Source organism: Trachurus trachurus, assembly GCF_905171665.1.
Source record: "Trachurus trachurus genome assembly, chromosome: 14".
NCBI lineage: Eukaryota > Metazoa > Chordata > Actinopteri > Carangiformes > Carangidae > Trachurus > Trachurus trachurus.
In genome coordinates, this window is record NC_139903.1 from 3,212,087 (window position 1) to 3,238,165 (window position 26,079).

The 26,079-nt window shown below is 41.4% G+C and overlaps 1 protein-coding gene across 5 annotated transcripts in view; it reads right to left on the reverse strand.

Annotated features, from left to right (window-relative positions):
* The window catches only part of dlg2 (discs, large homolog 2), a gene marked incomplete at its 5' end in the record, with an annotated part of 269,853 nt that overhangs the window by 55,972 nt on the left and 187,802 nt on the right, over positions 1-26,079 (reverse strand). For all 5 annotated transcript variants that reach the window (XM_083986422.1, XM_083986423.1, XM_083986421.1 and 2 more), the window contains 5 exons: positions 839-975; positions 1,758-1,927; positions 11,120-11,244; positions 15,985-16,035; positions 17,760-17,813. In XM_083986422.1, the coding sequence (XP_083842548.1) occupies positions 839-975; positions 1,758-1,927; positions 11,120-11,244; positions 15,985-16,035; positions 17,760-17,813 (537 nt within the window). The remainder of the gene's footprint in view (positions 1-838; positions 976-1,757; positions 1,928-11,119; positions 11,245-15,984; positions 16,036-17,759; positions 17,814-26,079) is intronic.

Here is a 26,079-nt window from a genome sequence, read left to right on the forward strand (position 1 = left end):
AGACACCATCCTTTCGACTGTGCGTGCAGTAACAAGGGAGATAGAGCCGTATCGCCCGTAATTAGCTTAGCTCAAACACTGGAAGTGTATGGGTAGTGTTAGCCTGCCTCCACCTAAAGTCATCAGAGAAACTCTTCAGCAACTTTGAACGGAAACCGGCGGGCCGATCTTCGTCTCAGAGCTGACAAAACTCTCCGGTAAGGCATCTTGAGCGGTCAAATGCCGCTAACGGGACGAGATCGGTCAAAACGGAGGGTTCAAGCAAAGACGCTTTATTTTGGTTCAAGCTAGCTACATCGAGGGTAGGTTAGCTTCCTGTTTCAAAGTAAAAGCACAAATTCTATCTTCATGGTTTTCTGTGTGTAAAGGGCAACGGGTGTTTTATTTTGTGAAAGTAACCGGAAGTGCGTTGGTCACAACGGCTAGCTTGAGTAGCGCCGAATTCATCCGAACAAAACTGTAAACAGCTGGTATTTAGACAAATTAACGACACACTGCTGATCTAAACGGCTACTTTCTCACCTAAAAATGTTTGAAATGTTGATAAAGTGATATATTTACAGAGTTTAGAGCTAAAATGAAATCAGCTTCTGACTGCTGGTTTCAGCTCGGGTAGGAGGCAGGCTAACACTACCCATACACTTCCAGTGTTTGAGCTAAGCTAATTACGGGCGATACGGCTCTATCTCCCTTGTTACTGCACGCACAGTCGAAAGGATGGTGTCTATCTGCTGGTCATGGACTCAGGAGTGAGGCAAGACACGGAAAAAAAAATGTTGGCGTATCCCTTAGATCTTCTTGGACTCGTGATGTTTGCAGCATCAGACCCGATACTCACCATTAATAATCTGTCTCCCACTTGTAGCCGACAGTCCTTCTGCGCTGCCCCGCCATCGATGATTTTGGTGACATATATGCTGTTGTCACCGGGGATGTGCTGGTTCCCAACTCCACCTGCAATACTGAAGCCAAGCCCTGTGTGTGTGTGAGTGTGTGTTTGTGTATGAGAGCAAGAGTAGTCTGTTAGTCTTTGGGGGTTATTATGAATGACAAATGTTATGCATGAGATATTGAAGGGATAATTCAACATTTTGGCAAATTGGCCCATTGCCATAATCCCTATAGTCATAGCAGTAGGTTTGTTACCTTTAATTGACGGTGCAAGCTATTTTTAGAACGGCGGAGCAGAGCCGTGAGCTGCTCAGAGCTACGCTACGGAGGCTCATGGAATTTCTTGGTTTCCCTTATCAAACTCATCAAATACACAATCCAACAACTCCACAACGCTCTGGTGGACAAGTTGTGACCTGCACATTCACCACGCTATGAGATAATAACACAACGTTACCAGACAGAGTTGTTTCAGAGGTAAATTCATGCAAAACCGCTGATGCACGTTGCCTTCAGGGACAGTTTTTCATCAAGCAGTCTCTGCATTTCCCTCTAAAACAACTCTGTCTGGTAACATTGTGTTATTATCTCATAGCGTGGTGAATGTGCAGGTCACAACTTGTCCACCAGAGCGTTGTGGAGTTGTTGGATTGTGTATTTGATGAGTTTGATGAGGGAAACCAAGAAATCCCATGAGCCTCCGTAGCGTAGCTCTGAGCAGCTCGCGGCTCTGCTCCGCCGCTCTAAAAATACCTTGCACCGACAATTAAAGGTAACGAACCTACTGCTATGACTATAGGGATTATGGCAATGGGCCAATTTACCAAAATGTTGAACTATCCCGTTAAATACAACTATGATAGAACCTTTTGGTCCTTTGATGAGTTTGATCTCGATGATGGTCTCCAGCATCGGCCGGCGGCGTCGCACGTATAGTCGGACGATGGAGCCGGCGACCTTCAGCGCCTCCACCGCCTTACTGTGAGAAACCTCCGACACGTCCGAGTCGTTCACCCGCAGGATGCAGTCGTTCACTCTGGAAGAAACAAAAAAACAACGTCGATGAAGATAACGACTGATTATCATTCAGAGCAAAGCTGCTGCGCTGCTGCTCGCATCATCATCATTTCATTCTGCAAACTCTTCCAACATGGATAAATAAGTGAGTGAGTGAGTGAGTGCTAACCTTTGGGGATACAATATAACATGTTTATACTACAGATGGAGACAGTTCTGTTTTTACTTCCTCTCTCTGTGGACACTACACACACACACACACAGACACACACACACACACACAAACAAACACTCACTCACATATCTGATGCTTGTTGGCAGTAGATCATGGTGAACTCTGTGCTTGTGTGTTGGTTTTAGTTTGCAGGCAACACTGTGCATATTCAATACTCATTTCAGCATGCCTGTGATGTGCAACAGAGATGTATATGTGTGTGTGTGTGTGTGTGTGTGTGTGTGTGTGTGTGTGTGTGTGTGTGTGTGTGTGTGTGTGTGTGTGTGTGTGTGTGTGTGTGTGTGTGTGTGTGTGTGTGTGAGTGTGTGTGAAAATCAGAATCAGTGCACGGCTCAGTATGAATTCCCCTGAGGTGTTGACCAAAACCTCCATGGCCTGGCATTCAAGGACACAAGTCTCCTGAGGGGCGGAGGGGTGGGGGTGGGGGTGGGGGGGGGGGGGGGGGGCTTAGAGGTACCAGCTGGGACCCAGTGTTCATGCACATAGAAACACACACACATAGACAGACACACACACACAGTCAAAATCCCATGGATATACACACATACGCACTTACAACAGTGAAAAGCAGAGTCAAAAAAATCTGTGTACTAACATATCGCGTCTGTTAGAATACCATAAATACAGACAGTGCACCTACAGTGGGCTGTTTTTTTTGTAGTTCAAGTTAATAAAGACCTACAAGCAGTGATGGGAATAACGCCGTTAAAATAAACGGCGTTACCAACGGCGTTATTTTTTTCAGTAACGAGTAATCTAACTAATTACTATGTCCACCGTTACCACGCCGTTACCGACAATTAAATGAGGCGCGTTACAAACTACTCAGTGAAGCCGTTGTCCTCCGACTTGGCTCATCTCAGCCACAGAAGCTGCTAAACTGTTGTTGTTTTTTCCTCCTCTCCTTTGGTGAGGGGAGGGGGGAGGAGGGAGGGGGGAGACAACCGCATAAGTGATGATGATTGGTTGAGGCAGAGTAAGGTTTCATGCTAAGCCAATCAGAGGCAGTGTTCAGTTTGTACACAAACCACGCACGCACGCAGTTTTTAGCCTCACACACACAAACTAGCAGAGGGAAGCTGCAGAGTTCGGAGGGAAAGTAGAGACACTACTTTAATCTCCTTGAGGTAAAAGACAAGAACACACACACACTTTCTCTCTGAGCGTCTCCGCCTGCCAGGGCCGGTGGCCGCTGGCATAAACCCTCTATGTGGTTGTTTAGGGCCACAGCCGTTAGGTGGGGGGCCACATGATTAGAAAGGTACCGGGGTTCATTCAAGTAATTTAAACATCCTGAGGTCTGCATGTGCACGCTATGAGCTTTATATGTAATGTGAAGTCAATATTCAGCTTCTTTTATCTCACATTTGAGACATTTGGTGAAAATAGAACGGCAGAATGACAACATTTGTGCTCAAAAAGCAATCTTACAACATTTCATTTTAGACTTTCTACACGTATCTATTACTGTATTCATATCCTATTTCAAGCACCAAAACAGTTCATTCTCATGACTGAAGGAGTGTTTTCACAAGGGATTTGAATTTTTTTCAAAAAGCAGACCTCATATTTCCAGCATTTGGCCTAAATTATTTCTTTCTACAGTGTTCTAGGACAAACTGGCCTCAGTGTGCTTACAGCGGAGGTTCTAATATTTAGACATAAAACACTTGAGTATTGTTACATCTGCAAGTATCTTAAAAAGATCAAAATATGTAAAAGTCGAGAAAATGGCCTCAAACCTCAGAGGGCATAAACATGACTGTATTCAGTTTTAACCAGTGATTTGGTGTTTGCGCTTAGAAGAAAAAAAAAAAAAAAAATCTTGTTTAGGGCCACCAAAATCCTAGGGCCGGCCCTGCCGCCTGCAGACAATATTTGACACATTAAGTAAATACATTGGCCTTTGGTCACCCCTATATATTATGGTATTAAACTACATCTTTTTATTTAACTAGGCTAGTTAAATCACAGTAGCATACTGATGTGTTGAACTTACAGGCTTGTTACTAAGTATGTATTAATTATCATGATAAATAAAACTCAACCTGTCACACAGCTCCATGTCGTCTCTGTGTGGTGTTCAGGGACAGACAGTCAGGACAGTCTGAGGACAGAGTTTATAGTAATGCACCGTGACACTGTGGCAGGTCTCTGTACGTCTTCACCACAGATCACAGATCAGCTGGAGGAGGAAAACTCAGCTGTTCTCGGTTCCACCGCGACGTGCGCCTGGCGGTTTTTCTTTCTTTTTTTTTTTTTTCCATATCAAGCTCTGGTAGCACAGCAGGACGCTGTGCAGCTTCTGCTCACCTGACTCTGTGCAGCTTCTTCATTAAATCCAAACAGTCCGACACAGCGACGCACTGCTCCTCTTTGACTCTAAAGTCTCTGTAGCTCATCAGCCCGGAACTCGCCGTCGTGGACCAGAAGCGACGGCGGCGTTTGGCCTCAGACTTGTCTCGGACTTCCAGAGCAGCTACAGCAGCGTTGTGACCTCAACCATGGTGGATGAGAGCAGAAATGTTGTTATAGTGGGGCGTCGCGTGGCGTAGTGGTTATGGAGCCATTTACTGCGTGTCATTCCCCCTCTCTCCGCCTCCCCGTTTCCTGTCTGTCTCAACTGTACTATCCATTAAAATGCCCAAAATGCCCAAAAAAAAAGAAGAAGAAAAAAAAATGTTGTTGTAGTGAAAATGGGCGGGCTCGTGAATTTTTTGACATAAAAAAAAAAAAAAAAAGTGATTTTTTTTTTTGACACGAGTCAGAACGAGCGATAAATCGCATTTCTCGCGTATCTCGCGTTTGGTTGCGCGTAAAAACTCGAGCGAAAAAAAAGCGTTCCTCGTGTGACACGATGAAACAGTCGAAGACGCGAGGGTCCCGTCGCCATAAAAAAATCGGGTGTATTGCGTCGCAAAAAAAAAAAGTCGCGTATACCGCGTCTCGCGCCTAATCGCGTCTTTGCGTCACGGCCTTTTACACCGCGGACGTAACGAATAAACGGTGACGGTGTGAACGAACAACATAGAACAGGACCAGACGTGGCGTTGTTTCCTCTTTTCACCGACAGCTCCACTCTCCCTTACTTACACTAACTACTGTTATTGTTGAGGCCAGAGAATTGTGGGATTTGTAGTTTTTGACCAATCGCAGGTTGTGATCTTTTTGTGATTTTCCCGGTTCACACATGTTTGTTTTTTTTAGGGGCAAATGCGAGTGAAATGCTCGCCCATGGTGGGCATAAGAAAATGTAAGACCTGTCTAAAATTATTTAAGACTTGAACACAATAATTCAACAAATTTAAGACATTTTAAGACCTAGAATATAGATTTTCACATTTTAGACTTTTTAAGACCCCGCGGATACCCTGTTATTTCATATAAAAGTTTAAGTGCATACATATTTTATGATGCTGTGTATTATATATTATATATTTAAGACCATCTTAGAATTTTCTAATAAATTCAATACTTTTTAAGGCCTTAATTTTAGATACATGAATTTAAGACTTTTTAAGGATCCGCGGATACCCTGAGAAGTTGTGCGCTCGCAGCAGGACAGATAATCAGATGGATAATCGGTAAAGTTAATAATTTCACTTAAAGCAGAAGTAAGCGATATTTTTGTGTTAATATAAGTCTTAAATAGTTATATCTTCCGACAGCAATCACTTACATAGAGTTTTTGGACCGAAACACGGGTCTCTCAGTCCCTCTGCTCTGCTCTGAGCCGAGGAGAAAACTTTTCTTGTATCCTACAATTTTTATCCAATGAGGAGAGAGAACGGCATGAAGGGCTGTGTGTGCAGCCAAGGGATGCGCCTGAATGTGGTGACGTAGGGACGAGGACCAATAGATCCATGACGAGGGCAGGGGCTGCTAACTCTATCGGCTGACAAGAAGTTATGGTGCGTTCAGGGCAGCCCGTAACTCGTGTTTTTCCGACCTGTGAAGTCGTACCAGTTCGATCTGGTGCGAGTTCGCGGGTCGGAAGTTACGAGTGGCCGTTATAGTGACTTTCACAGGCAACAGGTCGGAGAAACACGAGTTGCGGGTTGCCTGTAACGCTACAAAACCGTAAGTCGTGACTTGAAGCTGTAACTTACGGTTTCAAAAGCCTGCCTGGAACGCAGCATTAGCCAAAACGACCGGATCGCTTACTTCTGCTTTAATGTGGCCATGAATAAATTAATTTCGATGTTTCACCTGTTATTAAACGCAAATCTTGAATAAGTCTCCGCTGTTTTCACATTTAAAAAGGTCTTTGTTGTCTTTGTACAGAGACAATGGGCCCTAGTTTGCTGGCGCAGCGCAGGTGGCGCAAGGTAGCGCAGCTGGTCTAATGCAAGTTTCGACCAGCGCAGCCTAGCGCAAAGTCAGATTGGAAGATTGGCAGATCGCGCTGCGCTGAGATAGGCGTGGCCGCGCAGCAGGGGGAGGCGTCACAGATTCAGCTTGGTGCAGTGGAAGTTTTGTGCGAAAATGTCTCGCCGAGGTTGCGCTGAAAGCTCGCCACCTCCAACCAGGTCTAGTCTCAGCGCAGAGCGAAGCGCAGCAGGTGCAGTGGAAGTTTGACTGACTGACCTGCAGTGCACACACGTCACCAAGACCTCACAGGCAGATCTCCACAGTTCCAGACACATTTCAATGCAATAAATATCCACAATAACCACTATTTAATGCAACTAATGGAATCAACAGTGAATTTATATCTATATAGATTGTCCCGTCACATCTGACGTCAGATCAAAGCAGAGATCAAAGGCTGTCGGCGCGTAAAGGAAACTCCACCTGAATTAACACAGCAGGGACGAACTGGCACTGAAAAGCAGCTGTGGATGTCCCAAGCAGGACTGAGGGTGGATGACTGCATGTCGCTGCCGTGTTGAGATACCACTCTGCCCTTGTGATGATCGCTTTATTTATTTATTTATTTACTTATTAATTCATTAGAGCGAGCGACCGCGTCACGCAGCCGTATTGAAAAACAAAACACAAATCTTCATCTCTCTTAGTCCACCACAGCCTCGGTATCAGATAGTCAGTATATAGCCTACTACAGTACTCTCTATCACAGAAAAAAAAGAGAAAAAAAGAGACGGACAGAGAGAGAGAGAGAGAGAGAGAGAGCGTCCTTTACGCTGATTTCATCCGTTACGCATGGTGTTTGTTTATGTTGTGATTACACCTCTCATCTTACACAGGGTTTGAATAAATGTGAGTTTCTTTATTAGTTTATTAGTTGTTGTTTCTTATACTATTGGGCAGGGGTTCTCAGTGTATCAGATCAAACCTGATTAAGGATATTTGTATTATTATTAGTAAACTCATTATTGGTCACTCTGAGCTCGGACCTCCGGGGAAACAGCTGTTTCCTCCGGGGAGAGGTTCGGCCTCTGGCGTCGCTGTCTCCTCCGTCCATGTCCAAGTATAAAATGACAAACTTGCAGCGCGCATCGCCCTCCGCGCAGTTAAAGGTGAGGAGAGGAGCTCATTTGATTGGTGAAGATCTGACTCGGCTGTGTCAAACCCACTCCACGCCTTTCTCTCCTCCTCCTGTCTCCCTCCCGCCCTCTCTCCTCCCTCTTTGCCGTTTGCGCCGGTGGGAGGGACGAGGGGAGGGTTTACGCTGGTCTAAGTCTGACTGCGCGGCCCACCAATCTTGCGAAATGGACCTGGTCCAGCCCCGTTGGCGTGGCAAAGCTGCGCTGAGCTTAGACTTCGCTCGGTCAAGGAAACTAGGGCCCAATATGAGATTTGCTTGTAGCCACAGCACTTAAAAAACCCACTGTAACCTATTTTCATAGGCACAGCTTTCATAGGCCTCGCTTTCAATAAAACACACACTCGCGTTCCATAATTGCGATCAGTGAAATATATGAAAACAATAAAATACAATTTAAAAATGAGAGAAAAAAAATCCAAATTCTTCGACATATTTAAACTTAAAAAAAAGAAAGAAAAAGTAACGCAATAGTTACTTTCCCTGGTAACTAGTTACTATTATAGTGAAGTAGTGGAGTTACTAACTCAGTTACTTTTTGGGAGACGTAATTAGTAACTATAACTAATTACTTTTTAAAAGTAACGTTCCCAACACTGCCTAAAAGTGAACTACAAACTGATTAAAGGTACATTGTGTAGGAATTACTCCCATCTAGCGCTGTGGTTGTACATCGCAAGCAACTCAATTGTATTTTTCATGCTGCATTCACGTGAAATTGGGCAGACGGCAGACGGACGACAGCCGCTGCACGTAACAATACACGTGACAATATGTTGTCATGGCGATGTGGTATTGTTTTACCGGCTTTCTCTGGACTTCTGTGACTAAAATGACATCTGGTTTGTTAGCGACGGCCGTCTGCCCGACTGCAGGTGAATGCAGCATCAGCGTAACGCTCCGTTCCTCCTCACTGCGTTACCGCGGTGACTTTTCACAGACGCCACCTCCACCTGAGCCGACAGCTCCGGTGTCTCCGCTGAGTTTCCGTGGTTTCCTACCGTCACGCTGCCACTGAACGTAAAAACATGGCGACACCACATGGCAGCAGCACCGAGCTTACCCGCTCCATGGAGATATGAATGATATGAACGGCTCATTCAGAGCTGAAAGGAACACTTCACTTTGTTGATGGGGGGGGATTACTGATTAATGAAAAACAGACTGAAGAACCAAATAATCGATTTTCATGAATAGATAACAGGAGAAGTTACACAATGTCCCTTTAACAGCCATCTATAATGAAAAACTCTGCATTGTGAGAACAGATTAGACCTAAATGTAAACATAACGTATATTCATAAAGGCTTTGAGAAAAGAAAAGACACCTCCAGTGGTAAAATGGTGGCGTCACTGTGGGTTTGGTCCTGACTGCAGAACCTGTACGAACATGTACGAGCTTTAACCTCTGCAGAACAGCAGCCTCCACGAGAAACACTTAAGATGCTTCCAGCGGGCCGGTGCAGCCGAGCCGAGGCATTAATATGCTTCGAGCTCCGCTCCAAGGTCCCAGAGCAGTGACAGGAAGTGTGTCTGGCTTCTCTAATGTTTAATCCCCATCAGGCCTCCTTCCTCACAGAGAACAGTCCTCCACACCGCACACCATGCACACACATACAGTACACAATGACATCATGTGTTGTGTGTTTCTATAGTAATCTTATTCTGCAGTATCCAGCAGTAAAACTGATATTTTCGGTGATAATCATGAGCCTGCTGTGAAAACAGTGCAAAGCCGTTCTCTTCAGCATCCTGAATCAGTGCAATCACCTCATGGAGGATGTTTATTCCTCTTCATCCTCCGCTTCTTCAACAGGAAGTGTTGTAAACTCTTTCATTTCTGTCTCTCTCATAACATTTTATATGTAAGTGAATATAGGAGTATTAACATCGGAGCAGACAAGCACAAACACATCAAGGATGGATTTATTCATATCCAGATGTGCCAGATACATAGATGTTGTTTAAATTTGTTGCTGCAGGATGAGTGAAGAGCTCTCGACTTTTATATTACATCTAAATATGACAAGGTGAACATGAATTCATGTGTCGATAACACTCCTAAGGTCGATATTTATCCCCTGACAATCAGAAATATGGTTCAGGCATCACGTGTTTCTGTTGCTGAGGCACAGAACCAGTTTGGTTTTCTTGAGATTTACATAAACAGAAGTTTAATTTGTGCATTACTAATTAAAAAATTGAAGCAGTTCAGAGAAGAGTAACCAAATGAATCCCAGGTCTGAATTTAATGGCATACAAAGAAAGATTAAGGCACTTAAAACTGCCAACTCAGGGGTGATTGAGGTGTATAAACTCGTCCGTAAAATATATGATTCCACAATGGAGCCGGTTGTTAGTTTCTCGAATAATAGGTATGAACTAAACTCTGACCAAAAATGTGTCGTTATTACAAAAGAAAACATTTTTTTGCACTTAGGGCTGTAAAAGTATGGAATGAGCTTCCTAAGGATGTAGTGCAGCTCCCTCAGTGAACTCTCTTAAAAACAGATTTGATCATCTCTGGTCAAATAAGGATTTTACAAAATATATAATTATAAAGCGAGGTTATGAATTTGTAGACTTGGATTTTTATTCGATTTTTTGTTGTTGTTATTTTTCTTGTGGGAGATTATTTTTTGATTATTCTGTTATATGTTTATGTCATATTATGTATGGGTTATTGAAGTTTTTAATGGTATATTTGTGTTTACATTTCTCTTTCCACGTGCTTATAGCTGAGAACTTAAAACTTTATCTATTTTCTTTTATTTTACTTTTATTTGCTCTTGCTTTTAACTCTGTTTTTAGTGTTTTGTTTGTTTTAATTCTGTTTTATGCTTCTTTTTTTAATGTTTTGTCTTTATGTAAAGCACATTGAGTTGCCTTGGTATGAAATGCGCTATATAAATAAAGATGCCTTGCCTTGCCTTATTTTCTGTATGTTGTCATTATTTTGAGTCTGATGTAGAGGATTTATATCCTGTATCACATGTATTTTCACTTAATTTCATTAAATTACTCACTACAACATTCAATATAAAAGGAAATATATAACTAACAGTATTCCAGTAGTTTTTATTACAGTATGTGTAATGTTGTATTGTTTTTGACCTGTTTTTATGTTATTGGGACTACGGACGGAAACAAGCATCCTGCTATAATCCGGCATATGCACATGTTCTTACTGTACAGTATGTCCGTTAATGTGCACTCACTGTCCCATTCAAATACACAAATAAAATAAAATAAAATAAAATAAATAAATAAATAAAATATTCATGGAAATATGAGATATGAGCAAGAGAAACGGCGTCTCCTCTGAGAGCCGTGATGAGAGCGAGCGAGGCTGTTGTATGTTTGTTTTCTGAGGGCAGATTATCCAGCGCCACAGTGGAGGAGTTGCTACGGCGATTAACAAGTGAGTCGAGAGAGAGAGAGAAAGAGGTTATCTAAGTCGTTCTCCTGACCTCAGGCGTCCGTCCTCGGCTGCAGCTCCTCCGGGGATGATCTTGGTGATGAAGATGCCGGGGTCGTCGCCAATGTGCGGGTTATCTGTCCCTCCGGCGATGCTGAAGCCCAGCCCCGAGTTCCCCTGCAGCCACGCAGAAGAGAGGGAATGAAGAGCATGAAGAACTTTCTTTATTTGCATAACGAACCAACACTCAACCACCATCAGCTGCAAGCTTTCTAACACAGACGGAGCTCAACTGACTTCATTTGCTTTAAAGGGATAGTTCACCCAAAATTGAGAGGTGTTTTCACTCATTATCTACTCACCCTCATGTGGACTAAGGGCTGGGAGAAGTTTCAGAGTCCTCCGTGGCTTCTCTGAGTTACAGGGGGTCTCGGCGTAGCAGTGCATTATAGTCAATATAACGGTTGCAAATGGATACCAACTGTCTTCGTAACAAAAAGACACACGAACCGGGAAGAGGAGCTTCGAGAAGCTTCCACTACAAACAAGCTTGAAATATAGACTTATTTAATTTTTTTCGGGACAATTTCGCATTTCGGGGCTTCAATACAAGACGGACATTACATACGAGCAGCATGGAGGTATTTGGATGTTTTTTGGTGTGTCTTTTTGTTAACGAAGACAGTTGGTATCCATTTGCAACCGTTATATGGACATGCATTGCTACGCCGAGACCCCCTGTAACTCAGAGAAGCCACGGAGGACTCTGAAACTTCTCCCAGCCCTTAGTCCACATGAGGGGGAGGAGATCATGAGTGACATTTCAATTTTGGGTGAACTATCCCTTTAACATTTTTTTTTTACCTTTTCAAGACATATTTTGTCTTCCTCTGGTGTTCAGGTGTCACAGCAGCTGTTAGTTCACCACTAATTGTGTCATTTGCTGCAGTCAAACTGGAGATCCGGAGCTTCAATTCAGTTTATAATCCTAATAGTTTGCTTATATTTTCTGGATTTCAATCAATTAACTTGTTTTTCAAATCACACTGCAAAATCTCAGATCTTTCCAAGAATATTTGTCTTATTTCTTGTCCAAATGTCTCATTTCTAGTCAAAACTAATCTCTTTCCACTTAAAATCAGACTCATAACCTAAAAATGTACTTGTTTTTAGATCATTTTCACTTGTTTCAAACAAATTTTCACTTGAAATAAGTAGAAAAATCTGCCAGTGAAAGAAAGATTTTTGTGCTTGTAGCTAATAAGGAAGAAAAACTTGTTCCACTATCAGATTTTTTCTACTTATTTCAAGCGAAAATATGCTTGGATGGAGTAAAAAGTGTCTAAAAACACTAATTGTGTCATTTGCATTAATTAACTTGTTGTTTTTCAAATCAGTTGATCTACTCGACAGTTTTTCCACGTATTCACTGATAAAAAGCAGAAAATAAGTCTTGTGTACTACCGTGCATGCACTGTATGTGTTTAGCAGACATTGCTTTCGCTTTTCGCTTAAAAGCACCAGCAACCATTTATTTTCAATTAAGTATTGATGTATGATTTAATGGCGTGCCTTCATATTAGAGTGTCAGTGCTCTCAGTGTGATTACAACGCGGTCAGCGTGTTAAGTCGCAGCGTCTCTCCCCCGAGTTGAACCCGGCTCTTCCTGATCATCATCATTTTTTCCGTGAGATATTGTATTTGGAAGCGTCGACTCGGCTCTGCAAATAAAAAAAATCCCCTGGAAGCCGAGTCACAAAGTGAAAGTCGAGCTTTGATTAAGTTAAGTTGGAAGTTGATGGGAACAGCAGCTTCTCTTGATTAAAAACCGACTCAGTGTGTCCTGTGGGGCTTCGCCGCCTTCGACACTGGAACTAAAAATGCTGCTCAGCTCTTCAAGGTGACGACTCGAAGGCTCCATGGCAGCTGATAAATATGGAGGCACAGGAATATGGATGGGAGGCTGACTTCACTACTGCCTGCATTAAAGGAGAATTCCGGTCATTTTTGACCCCTAAATCGTTGTCCTGATGGTCACCTAGTGTTGGGGGGAGCAAAAAAACGCTACTAAAATTGATGCAGACAAACCAGAGTTACACCATGGCTAAACAGCGCTAGGGATAGCGACAACACTAACCTATGGGGGCAATTCGCACAAAGTTTAAGTGCGCTTTAAAAACGCACTTTTTCTCCTTGGCCTTCGGATCCATAAGGACTTCTAATCCTGGCTAGTTTTGTTTAAATATCTATGTGCACTGTTGTTTATGACTACTGTAGCTGTGCACGTTTGCGTATGCGCATATGTACGTATATTAGGGGTGTAACGGTACACAAAAGTCACGGTTCGGTACGTACCTCGGTTCAGGGGTCACGGTTCGGTACGGTTTCGGTACAACAGACACTAATTGAATGTAAAACTAAAATCTGTCTTGTGTTATAAAAGTTAAAAGAAAAAAGAATACAAAATAAAACAAGTGCATTAGGAGTGTTATAATGCCATTCATTAATTCTAGAGGGAAAAAAAACGTGCACTTGACAACTGGCAACTATTATTCAAATTATTAAATTATTATTATTAAAAAAACAAAACAATAAACTGACATCAATGTTGGTTTACACAGTTAAATTAGACTAGCAGTTACTTTGGTGATGTTTCTGGTCCTGTCTGTGTTCATAAAACATATTAGGCAGCTACACGCACATCCCCCAAAAAACTGAAGACTAGGTGCTGGACCACCAAGAAAGACACAGGTAAGGAAAAAAGGAGACCGCACACTAGTTAAAAGCTCCCGTGACAGTTTAATGTCACTCACGTTTCGGGCGTCAGCCCTTCATCAGACAAAATGTGTCTGATTATATATAGTGTGCGGTCTCCTTTTCTCCTCACCTGTCTGTGTTCATGTCAAGAGGCTTAAAAGCTGCGGGATAAGTTGTTGCACACAACTAGTCTTTTTACTTGCACCAGTGATTGACATATCGGGTTGAACATGCGCTACGTGTTTGATGCGTTTCTAGCGACGCACCGCGCATCCGTGAAACATCGCCGACGGACTTTGTCCGGTGGACCAGTCGCGAGCATGGATGTATTATGGTCGCGAGCCGCCGCCGCCGCCGTTTGTTTCATTGAGAAGCCACAGTGACATGAATGAAGCAGACAGCTCTCCTCCTCTAACTTCACTCTCTCATCACTTCTCTTCTTCGTCTGCTATGACGGCTGCAGGCAGCTTCGAGGCTCATTACCGCCACCTGGATTCGAGTGAGGACTCGACTTTTTTTTTTTTTTTTTTTTTTTTTAATATTCATTCATACGTATTCGTCGTGTGACTGTGTGCACCGAACCGTGACCCCCGTACCGTGACGGCACGGGACGAATACATATACCGTTACACCCCTAACGTATATGTATATGTACATACATCTGTGTGTGAGAATGTGTGATGGTATGCATGTCAGCTTGTTTCTTGCACATGCATTGTTTTTGTTTCTGTCTCTGCTCTGTGAAGCACTTTGGACGACTGTCACAGGTCTCCTTAACTGTGCTATATAAATAAAAGTGAAGTTGAAGTTGAACTTGAACAACAAACACTCAGAAAATAATCAAATATCTATGGTACATGACTGGACTCATATAGTGTACAGTATAAACAGTGTAAACTAGAGCCACTAGACTTGTAGTTCGACCAGTTTTTAGTTTTTTGTGGTCTCGCAATGTCTCGGACTGGCAGAACGGTCTCGAAGGGATTTGTAGCCTACAATATCCAGGCAGGCATGCTTTATTTTTGGATATCATTATTTACTGTATACGCCCCCTTCAAGTGGGACCAATCACATGCATTTTGTGACACAGACGCGTTGGCACTCGTCCTCTCGCGTTCTACAATCTAGCGGAATAGCAAAATATGGTGTAACTAGTTGGTTGTTTTTGGTCTCGTTCGTCTCGGTCTTAAGCTCAACTGGTCTTAGTCTGGACTTGGTCTTGTCTTGGTCTTGGTCTTGGTCTTGATACTCTCTGGTTTTGGTTGTGTCTTGGTCTATAAAAGCGTGAATGCATCGGTGGTAATGTCCATATCAGAGATATTTTGGACATTACCACTGCACTGCTCCACCGTTTATTTTGGTAAAGAAATCATCACAACAAGGACAAAGTGTTAGTTTCTGTGGCGGGGAGAGCAGGCGCTCTGTGATGGGATAGTAATGTCTTTCTGGGATGTTTCAGAGTTGGGCTATCTGAGGTGAGGGACTACATGCAAAAACACAAAGTTTATACTGTTTATGTAAGTTTGTACTGTTATATTTAGTCATGTACCAGAGATATTTGATTGTTTTCTGAGTGTTTGTTGTGGTTGAAAAAGAATTGCCCCCATAGGTTAGCGTTGTTGCTATCCCTAGCGCCGGGTAGCCATGGTGCAACTCTGGTTTGCCTGCATCAATTTTAGTGGCGTTTTTTGCTCCAACCAACACTGGGTGACCATCAGGACAACGATTTAGGGGTCAAAAATGACCAGAATTCTCCTTTAAATCCTACTGCAGGCTCTTTTGGTCGTCTTTTCACTGTCGGCCGGGCTCCGTCTGCGATCACGCTCTCCGCTCTGCGCCTGTTAGTGTTCACTGAGCTGCTGTTTCTGTCTCAGCGACTTGGAGATTCATTTTTACAAGCTCATGCCAACTGTGTGCCACATCTGCTGCAGCCCACAGATCATTTCATCCATTTCAGATAACAGCTCATGATAAATATATACTATATACACACAGATCACTGAGTGCACATCTGAGCACAGAGGGGATGTTTCAACTTGTCTCTATCGGGGCTTCGCAGCACATGTTGAAGCCTTCAGGAGAACGTGGAGCTCTGTTCTCCACTCGTACGGTGGATTTTTTACTGAGGTCAAACGCAGCTGTGGGATCTGAGACACTCACCCGCTCCAGAGTGATTTCCTCAAACTCATATTCAATTTCTGTGCCGTTGACCTGAGGAAACAAAACAAAAAAAAAGAGATTAAGCCAAGACATTCACTCCATTTTTAATCCTTCTAACATGTCGCTGCAGCTGAATAATTACACTGCATTATATTCACAGAGGATGATGTTAAGCAGCTCCACGGCCAACTCCACAAACTTAAATAGAGGTTGACAGGTGTTCTGCAGGGCCACTTGTGCTTCTCTGTGTTAAATAGGTCTCATCTCGAGGGAAACAATTTGAGGTGATAGTTAATTAACATTATTTTTGCAACACAGAGCTTTGGCTGTAAAAGAGCCGGTCTCATTCTATATCTCACTGAGATGATTAATTACCAGCCAGCACTTCTTGTCATTATGCAGATGCATAATGCATGTGTATATCATATTCCCAGTTGAGCAACATTTCTGAGCTACATCACATATTATGATCAGAACTTGTGTGGAGGCAGAAAAAGGACTAAATAAGTAACAGCTAACAGCAGTTGAAGAGTTCCTCTGATGTTGGTATAGGATCAAATCTTTATTTTATCACATGAACAAAGTGCTTAAATATTGAGAATGAGTTGGATAAAGAGTCGGTGGATGGGGCTGATGCTCTCCTCGCTTCGTCATGCATCATATAAAACATTTTTAACTGTTAACTTCGCCATTAAATCATGAAAAATACACCGCCTTGTGCAGCCGGCTGCCTCTTTTGAGAGGATTTTGTTATTAATTCAGCCTCTGCGTTGCAGCAAAGCTTCATTTATTTGTTTTGATGTAAAATACTGTGAGAACCGCTGCAGATGAAGGTCTTTAGAAAGTCTTGTGCTGGTCTTTTATTCATGATGAACATCAATAATTCAACACTGCGACCTCATTTGTTTTACTAAGATAAGTTACACAATCAAAATGTGTAACTAATGCATCAAGCACACTATCTAACCTCAAACTCACTTTTTTTTAAAATCAAATGTGCAGTCAGGGCCGTTGCTAGGAATTCTGGGCCCCCTTAAAGAATACTAAAGTGGGCCCCTCCCCCTAACTTTTCCTTTTTTTTTTCTTAGACTACGTATGTATTATCGTTTTTTATTTAGCCTTCTTTGTTTTGATGCTAATGCAGCATTACACTGCAAAAACTCAAGTATCTTAGCAAGAATATTTGTCTTATTTCTAGTCAAAATGTAATTTCTAGTCAAAACAAATATCATTATACTTAAAATAAGACACATCATATTAAAAGTAGCTTGTTTTTAGACACTTTTTACTTCTTTCAAGCAGATTTTCACTTGGAATAAGTAGAAAAAATCTGATAGTGGAGCAAGTTTTTCTTCCTTATTACAAGCACAAAAAACATGTTTTCACTGGCAGATTTTTCTATTTATTGTGAATTTAAGTGAAAATTATCTAAAAACAAGTTAATTTTTAGGTAATGAGTCTTATTTTAAGGGGAAAGAGATTAGTTTTGACTAGAAATGAGACATTTGGACAAGAAATAAGACAAATATTCTTGGAAAGATGTTGAGTTTTTACAGTGTACTATGAGTATTAGTCAGGGTCTTACGCAGAATAATTCAGTCATACAAAGATTAGACTACTGGGGTTTTTTATGGGCCCCACTGGGCGCTGGGCCCCTAGAATTATCATCACCTTTCTCCCCTATACAACGGCCCTGTGTGCAGTTATTGATCTTCTATTGAAAAAGACTAATAGGTGCATTTAATAAAAAGGGCAAAAAAAAAAATCAAACTCACATAAGGAACCGACTCCAGAGTGTCTGTGTTGACGATTATCGGGGCAGGGCTGGCCTGTAAGAGAGACAGAGAGAGGAAGAGGAAGAGGATGAGACTTTAGGTTTTAGTAATAGACACACCGGTGCCCAGCACTGTCCTACTTTCCATAAATGCATCCTGGGGGCAAGCTTGTGGATCTCTGTATCATCAACAATTTAACAGACTTCCATTTGCTGGATGGCACCATAAACATGCACACAGCAGCACTCTGACAGAGTTATTACAGCTGAATGGCTTTCACAGGAGGGAGGAGTTGAGAACATGGGTAGTAAACGAGCAGATGTAGTAAGTTGTTTCTGTGCATATGAAATTTAACACCTTACTGTTATAATAATAAAAAGAAAAAGACACCGCTGAGAATAGTGAGAATTTGTTGTTTGCTTCTTGTCAGACAGCAGGTTGTGTTGAAATGTGCCATAAACGCCTGCTAACAGCTAAATGTTCATGTGTTTTTAAAAGACACCAAGTGGTAAAACTGTCAAAACCTATTTAAAGGGATAGTAGCATTTTATTAAAGTGGGGTTGTATGATCTACAAATAGCCCCTAAGTACTTTAATTGCAGTAGAAGACTCTCTGCACTCCTCCCGTTAGCAACGCCAGCCCATAATAGCCCTGCCCAGAGATTTACAACATACAGTGTTGTGAACAGACCCAAAGAAACAGCCTATTTTCACGGCCTAAAAGAGGTTTTACCTGAAAAAAAAAATACACAGTTCCATTGTTCGCTATAATATAATTTTTTCCAGCCCTTCAAAGTGCAGGAAAAACACAGTTTTTATTTGGACCTAACCAACTGCTGATCGGCGGGTGCTAACAATGGGCGGAGGGATACGTGAGTTGGTTAGGTCCAAATAAAAACTGTGTTTTTCCTGAACTTTGAAGGGCTGGAAAAAATTATATTATAGCGAACAATGGAACTGTGTATTTTTTTTCAGGTAAAACCTCTTTTAGGCCGCGAAAATAGACCGTTTCTTTGGGTCTGTTCACAACACTGTATGTTGTAAATCTCTGGGCAGGGCTATTATGGGCTGGCGTTGCTAACGGGAGGAGTGCAGAGAGTCTTCTACTGCAATTAAAGTACTTAGGGGCTATTTGTAGATCATACAACCCCACTTTAAAAAAAATGCTACTATCCCTTTAACAGCTTGCGATGCTCAGGATGTCGTTCATCTGCTGCACCACTGCAGCTGCTGTCTGGTCCGTACCGCGGATTGGAAGTTGTGATATTTCTGTCATAAATTGTGCAGCATGAAAATAAAACCAATATCACACAACCCATGTACATGCTAGAAAAACACAAAAACAAAGCTCTATCCTTCCTGATGGCCTGTGGAAAATGAGCAGATGGTTAAAGGCGAAGGGATTCCCCCCAGAGAGGATCTCTGACCTGTTTCGGCCACAACAACAACAACGAGTGAACATCAGATTAGCAGCAGTTGAGTTTACGGCACGCAGCCACGCAACGACGAGCTTGTTTCAAAAAGACGATGCATTCACGCTTTTATTTTGAAAATCAGTTCTTGGATTGCACTGACTGCACACAAGATGAATGAATGAATGAAACCCACATAACCAACCACTGAAGACAATCATCCTCCTGTATAACAATTAGCGTATACGTGTGTCATGTGTGTGTAAAAGATGAGAGCAGCGTTATAATTTAAGATAATAACATACCGATCCCGCCAACGTGGAAATCTATTTTACATGTGAAGGCATCAAGGATTATCATCATACTGCAGCACACACACACACACACAGACACACACCCACACACCCACACACAGATGTACATTACGTCCGTCCGGCCTATTGTGATGTGAATTGTGAGTGTGCACCTGTTGGTCGTCACAACCTCCGTGCAGATGGGACGACAGTTACTGTGTAAGTGTGAGTCAAAGCTTTTTTACATCAAGGACCCCTAAACTGACACAAATTACACTGCAAAAACTCAAAATCTTACCAAGAATATGTGTTTTATTTCTAGTCAGAATGTCATTTCTAGTCAAAACAAATCTCAATATAATTAAAATAGGACTAATCACATTAAAAAGTAGCTTGTTTTAAGACACTTTTTACTTCTTTCAAGCAGATTTTCACTTGAAATAAGTAGAAAAATCTGACAGTGGATCAAGTTTTTCTTTCTTATTACAAGCACAAAAACTTGCTTTCACTGGCAGATTTTTCTACTTATTTCAAGTGAAAATATGTTTGAAACAAGTGAAAATGATCTAAAAACAAGTGAATTTTTAGGCGATGAGTCTTATTTTAAGTGATATGAGTTTAGTTTTGACTAGAAATGAGACATTTTGACAAGAAATGAGACAAATATTCTTGGAAAGATTTTTAGTTTTTGCAGTGTAGACCATGGACCCCCATTGGACAAAATGTTGGAGCAATTTTTAAAGACACACAACATCCAGCTCACTCCCTGCTTAAACAAAAAACACTGCACATACAACCTTAACTCAGACACAAATGACCAGACAGCATCATCACACACAGATCACGCTTCTTCAACAGTTTCTACCCGGCTACAGTCAGACTTTTAGCAAACACAAAGTAACCCGGGGACATGGCAACACAACACGCACCCACCTCAGTAGCACTTGGCACTTTACACTTATTTATTCTTATATTTATTAACTTATAGACATCGATCTCTGGCCTCTTTAGAAATGTTATGTCCATGTCCTTTTTTTTTAAATCCCAGGCTTGAGCCTTTTTAAAGTGTTTTCATTGTGTCTGGTATATCTTTGTGTGTTCTCTTTTGTTTCTCCACCTGACCTGGAACAACCGTACAAAAATTCCTATGTGTGTATGCAGAAATGGCAAATAAAGATTTTGACTTTTGACTTTTGAAACACCAGTAATATACAAATATTTGTTCTGAGACTGAATAAAGTTCTGTACATTCAAATTAGGGTCAGTGGTGTGAATTTTTGGAAACATTATAGAGAAATTCTCGGGGAAAAGTGGTACAATTTCTCCAAAAACGTTCAAACATTTCTAGGAAGAAGTGGTAAAATTAAAAAAAAAAGAAAAGAAAAAGAATTCTCAAAAAAAAATAGATATGTGCTGAAATATGAACTTGAATTCTGCAATAAAGTATTAAAAAAAAAAAATTCTAGAAAAAAGTGGTAAAATTTCAAGAAAAAGTTGGGGACCCCCTTGAACCCTCTCAAGGACCCCTGGGGGTCCCCGGACCCCACGTTGAGAACCACTGCTCTATAGGACTGGCTGCTTCTTTACATTAAATTAATCACTGTCACTTTCCTCGTGTGCTTGTGAACATGTTGTAGCCTCACACATTTAGAGCCGACATAACAGGGGTGTGAACTAATTCTGCGTTGAACTGTCAGAGCATGATTAAGTGCTAACGTACAGTACATTTAGCTATTTTCTGCAGCTTTTCTGCTCCTTTTTATGTCTTTCCTGTGTTGACTCTCTTCTTTCTTTCTTTGTCTTCCTCCTCCTCGCGATTTCATAATCCAGCAACACCTGCTCCTCATCTCTGGCTGTGTCCAAGAGGACGCACTCACTCACTCACTCACTCACTCATTCACTCACTCACTGGCTGTAATCCTATACTGCTACTCCCCTTATAATTCACTATACAGTCCAATATATATAGGGACTTTGCTGTCTGAATGTACATGTAGAGCGAAAATGACCAGACCATACCCACTATAGGGGACTCAGACTCACAGTATCCTCAAATCAAAAATCAAATGAACTTTATTTGTCCCGCCGCAAGGGAAATTAGTCTTGGGCAAGTAGCGCCGGAAGAAACAACTGCCTTGTACATACAGTACAATACATACACACCAGAATATACTGTACAACAGTAACAATGGCAAGCATACACCAAAAAAAGAGAAAGAAAGAAAGTGCGGTGAGTGCAATAAAGAGGTTAAAATACAGAGTTCGGGTAGATTATAATACAAAGTTCAGATAAAAACATACTAAAAACTAAAAAGCAAGGGATGTTGATTTAAGGCTTACATTGGTCACGTCAAGAGCACTGCAATGCATCGTGAGAACTTGTGTAATATAGAAAATACGGTATAGCCTTTCACTCATCACCTGATCGTTAATTCCGTGTGATGCCACCTTTTAGTTTCTGTATGAATGAATGAATTAAATTGTATTATTGTGCCATGCATACATGGGCTTACAAGACACCAAGAAAACAAACCGGGACCAGAGTACACCGTCAGCACATCAATGAAACATACAAACAGAAGTACAGTTAAAACAACCAGATCATCTTTGGAGGAAAGAAAGAAGAGAAAACGATACCAAGCTTCAAAGGAAATGTATATTTGTATTACGACTAACCTCTATATCTCGCCTCCCCTTCAGGTCCCGGCACACACCTCAGTTTCCTTTACAATAAATCTAATAATTCAACTGAGTCTGTGTTTTTCTTCTGGTTCCTCAGAACAGTTGTTGAATGATGATTATAACATTTTTATCCCATAATAATGATAGTAGGCATTTATTTCCCAGTTCATTACACCATTAACGGCTCAATTTGCTATTAAAACTCAAGGGGATAATAGTTCAAATGAAACAATGAAATTAAACTTTTTTTAATTTTTTTTTAGCAATGTTCATTTCATTGTAATCAATCAAACCAAGGCCGTTGAAATTTGAAATTTAAATTTCATAATTTAAAAATGTATTGAAATATTCATAACCTATAAATTGCATTGAAACTTTCCTACACTTCTGTCTTTTCTAAACCTCGTCTTCTCAGCTGTCGTCCAAGAGCTGGAGGTGACAGACTGTGATATTTATACACGGAGAAACCAAGGGGGCAGTTGTCGGTCTGAGAAGTGAAGCTCACTTCTGCGTTCAAAAAACTGCAATCCCCTCTTCTTCCTCTGCGGGCTGGTGTCAGAAGGGAGCATTCCTCATAGACCCCCATGTTAAAATCACCGATTTTACATCCTCAGTAAACATGTTAAAAGCCTGGTGTCAGAACGTTTTTTTTTCTCAATCGATAGTTTCTACCCCCGCACACACTCTGAGGGGGGTGAATTTTTTTTTAACTCTACCGTTTTACTGTTATTAGGTTAAAACTCTGGCCAATTAGGGCGCGGAAACGTTGAGTGACAGGTCCGAGCAGCTCCGTGGACAGCTGCTTCGAGGCCAGTGGGCGGGTTCTCGGCCGGCCAATCCAACATGGCGCTGTTCAGGCCGCCATATTTGAGTCACAAAAACGACTCCACAAAACCAATTGGTGACGTCACGGACGCTACGTCCATTCTTTTTACAGTCTATGGGAGAAACAGGCCAACATGGCGTTTCTCTGCTACGGCTCCTTTTATTCATGGATTTCTTTCTTTTTTTTCCTTTTCATTTCAAGTACTTTCTGTATTAACTTCTTTTTTCTTTTCTACTGTATAATAACCTATGCATGCACCGCCGAACAAAAGAAGTTCTTCACATGGGAAATAAAAGTTTGAATCGATGTTAAATTCATAACATTATTAACTAATTCATGCACATCTCTTACTAGACAGAACATTTCCCATCAAAGGAAGCGTTAGTGATTCTAATTCAGTGAATATCACCTCATGGTCCATTATAACTGTCTGTTCTGTGTGGTTCTACATAGAAACTGAGCACTAACACTACATTATTCTATAGCAAATCAGCAATAAGGGGAGGAAATGGGCAGCGGCGTATGCTGAAAGTCAATTTAACAACTACCAGGGGAAGCAGAAGGAACAGTGCTGTGGTCTCATCCCTTAGATAACAGGCTGGAGGCGGTTAAAGAGATTGATGGAGCCGCTGAAATGTTTAACATCTTTATGGATGTTTAGTCACTTTGTAGCCAAACTGATTTATTAGCAACAAGGTACAAGTGTCACATTTGTGTCTCTGGAAACATTAAATGAGTTGCACATGGATGTTCAGCCTAGTGTACGTCCAGTTTGTCCAGATTATGTTAAAAAAAACGAACAAAAAACAAAAAGGGTCCCTGCAAGTTTCACCAGCTCAAGTTTAAGACTTTTTAAGACCTTTTTAAGACCATTATGGATGAAATTTAAGACCTATCATGACAAATAAAAAACATACAAAAGAAATGCGGAGTCACAAAATTAGAAATTGATTGCAATATATACAGTAAGTTGCGTGTTAGGCCTGTTCGTAGTTGAAAATACATTCAATAAAGCACAATGAAGTGTCACAGGAGCATTTTATTGAGCATTTGCGGTAGCGACGAGGGCTCTACCATAACATTTTTACCAAGGGAGTGAAATTTAAAATGTTTATGTAACACATTATTTGTTTAATTCACTGGCAACCAACAGGCAGATGGCTTTAAAGGGATAGTAGCATTTTTTTTAAAAGTGGGGCTGTATGATCTACAAATATTCCCTAAGTACTTTAATTGCAGTAGAAGACTCTCTACACTCCTCCCGTTAGCAACGCCAGCCCATAGCCCCACTTTGAAGGGCTGGAAAAAATTATATTATAGCGAACAATGGAACTGTGTATTTTTTTTTCAGGTAAAACCTCTTTTAGGCCGTGAAAATAGGCCGTTTCTTTGGGTCCATTCACAACACTGTATGTTGTAAATCTCTGGGCAGGGCTATTATGGGCTGGCGTTGCTAACTGGAGGAGTGCAGAGAGTCTTCTACTGTAATTAAAGTACATTGGAGAACAGTAAAAACACCAACACTTCACCTTTGGCCTGAAATGTGATGACTTCTAATGTGACCCAGAATAGACAAACATGGAAATATTTCAACTTCTTTAACCAACAGACACAATTAAGCCACAACCTGTTCTGTATTATGACCAACACAATATTTGACACATGAAGTAAATAAATTGGCCACATTTTAGACTTTTTAAGACCCCGCAGAATGATACCCTGTAGATACCAGCAGAGACAATAACCTGCTGCAGCCACAAGAGGGATGTTATCTCCAACGCTGCTCTGAAATCAGATGCCAGAGGAGATACTGTAGGACTTCCTCTAGAAGCACCGCTCGCCTTGATTAGGCTTTGACAGCACATCACTGGCTGAAATTAATCATTGCATATTAATTAGAATTAATGCAATCTAAACTCTGGGTTATTTAACTAATCAGTCATTATATTAGTGAACATGGAGAAGACAGAGTGGATTTCTCACAGTGATTTCAGCTCAGCTCTCCACACTCAGCCCCATGCAAACAATGAAGAGTATAACACTTTAAGCTTATTAAACAGAAAGTCATTTCACCGAGTCGGAGCTGTCTTACGTAAAAGCTGAAGAGTGACACTGTGATTTCTCCTCAACACAGCAATGTCAAGCTATTTTATTACAGAAAGAAGTTCTATTGTATATTCGGCATTCGACATTAACGTGTGTTGAGGTTATTCATCTGTAACATCTCTCAGCTTCTTCCCGAATCCTCATCCATTCCTCACTAATGTGAATTATTAAATTAGCATGGTTCATTCAGATAAGCGAGTCTGAATTGTGTGCAGATCATCACAGACTGACTGACTCAGTGAATTTAACAAAAGGAGAAGTGGAACAGTTGGCCCGGCTGCGCGGAGCTGCACAGCCAGAAAAGTGACTGAGGGGAAAATGGTGTTTGTTGTGTGAGAGGAACGATGAGAGGGATTAGGACGCCTCTGCTCTGCTCGCTGTGCATGAGCGCTGCTGATCATATGAAATGAGACAGAGGACAGACAGACAGACAGGCAGCAGCATCAAACATGAACTCAATCCAAACAGCACAACAACAGCTGCCAACATTTAAAATAATCATCCATTCAAACATCACAAATGTTTGCTCAAACCCAAAGTATCATGCACTTCTGCTGCTGCGCTCCCCACGGTGAAGCTGCTGCTGTAATTCTTCTCTAGAGCTCGTTGTGCAGACAGCTGGCAGACTTCCCTCTGTTATATGCTGCAGAGCAGGAAGCTCCAATAATCTGATTGTACTGTAGGTTCTTCTGTGATTAATCTTATTTCTGTCACTGACCGGATGCTTTCTACTGGTCAACGGCATAGAAAGGCAACGCCAATGAGCTGCACAGCACTCACATTAAGTCTAGGGATGTCACGATTATACATTTTCTTGGTACGATTATTGTCACAGAAATAATCACGGTGTTACGATTATCACGATTATTCTGCATTAATTCATTTCACAACACTATGAATGTGTAAAATCAAATATTAGGGGTGTGAGAAAAAATCGATTCACATAAATATCACGATATCTTTTTTGACGATTTTTAAATCGATTTCTTTTTCAAAAATCG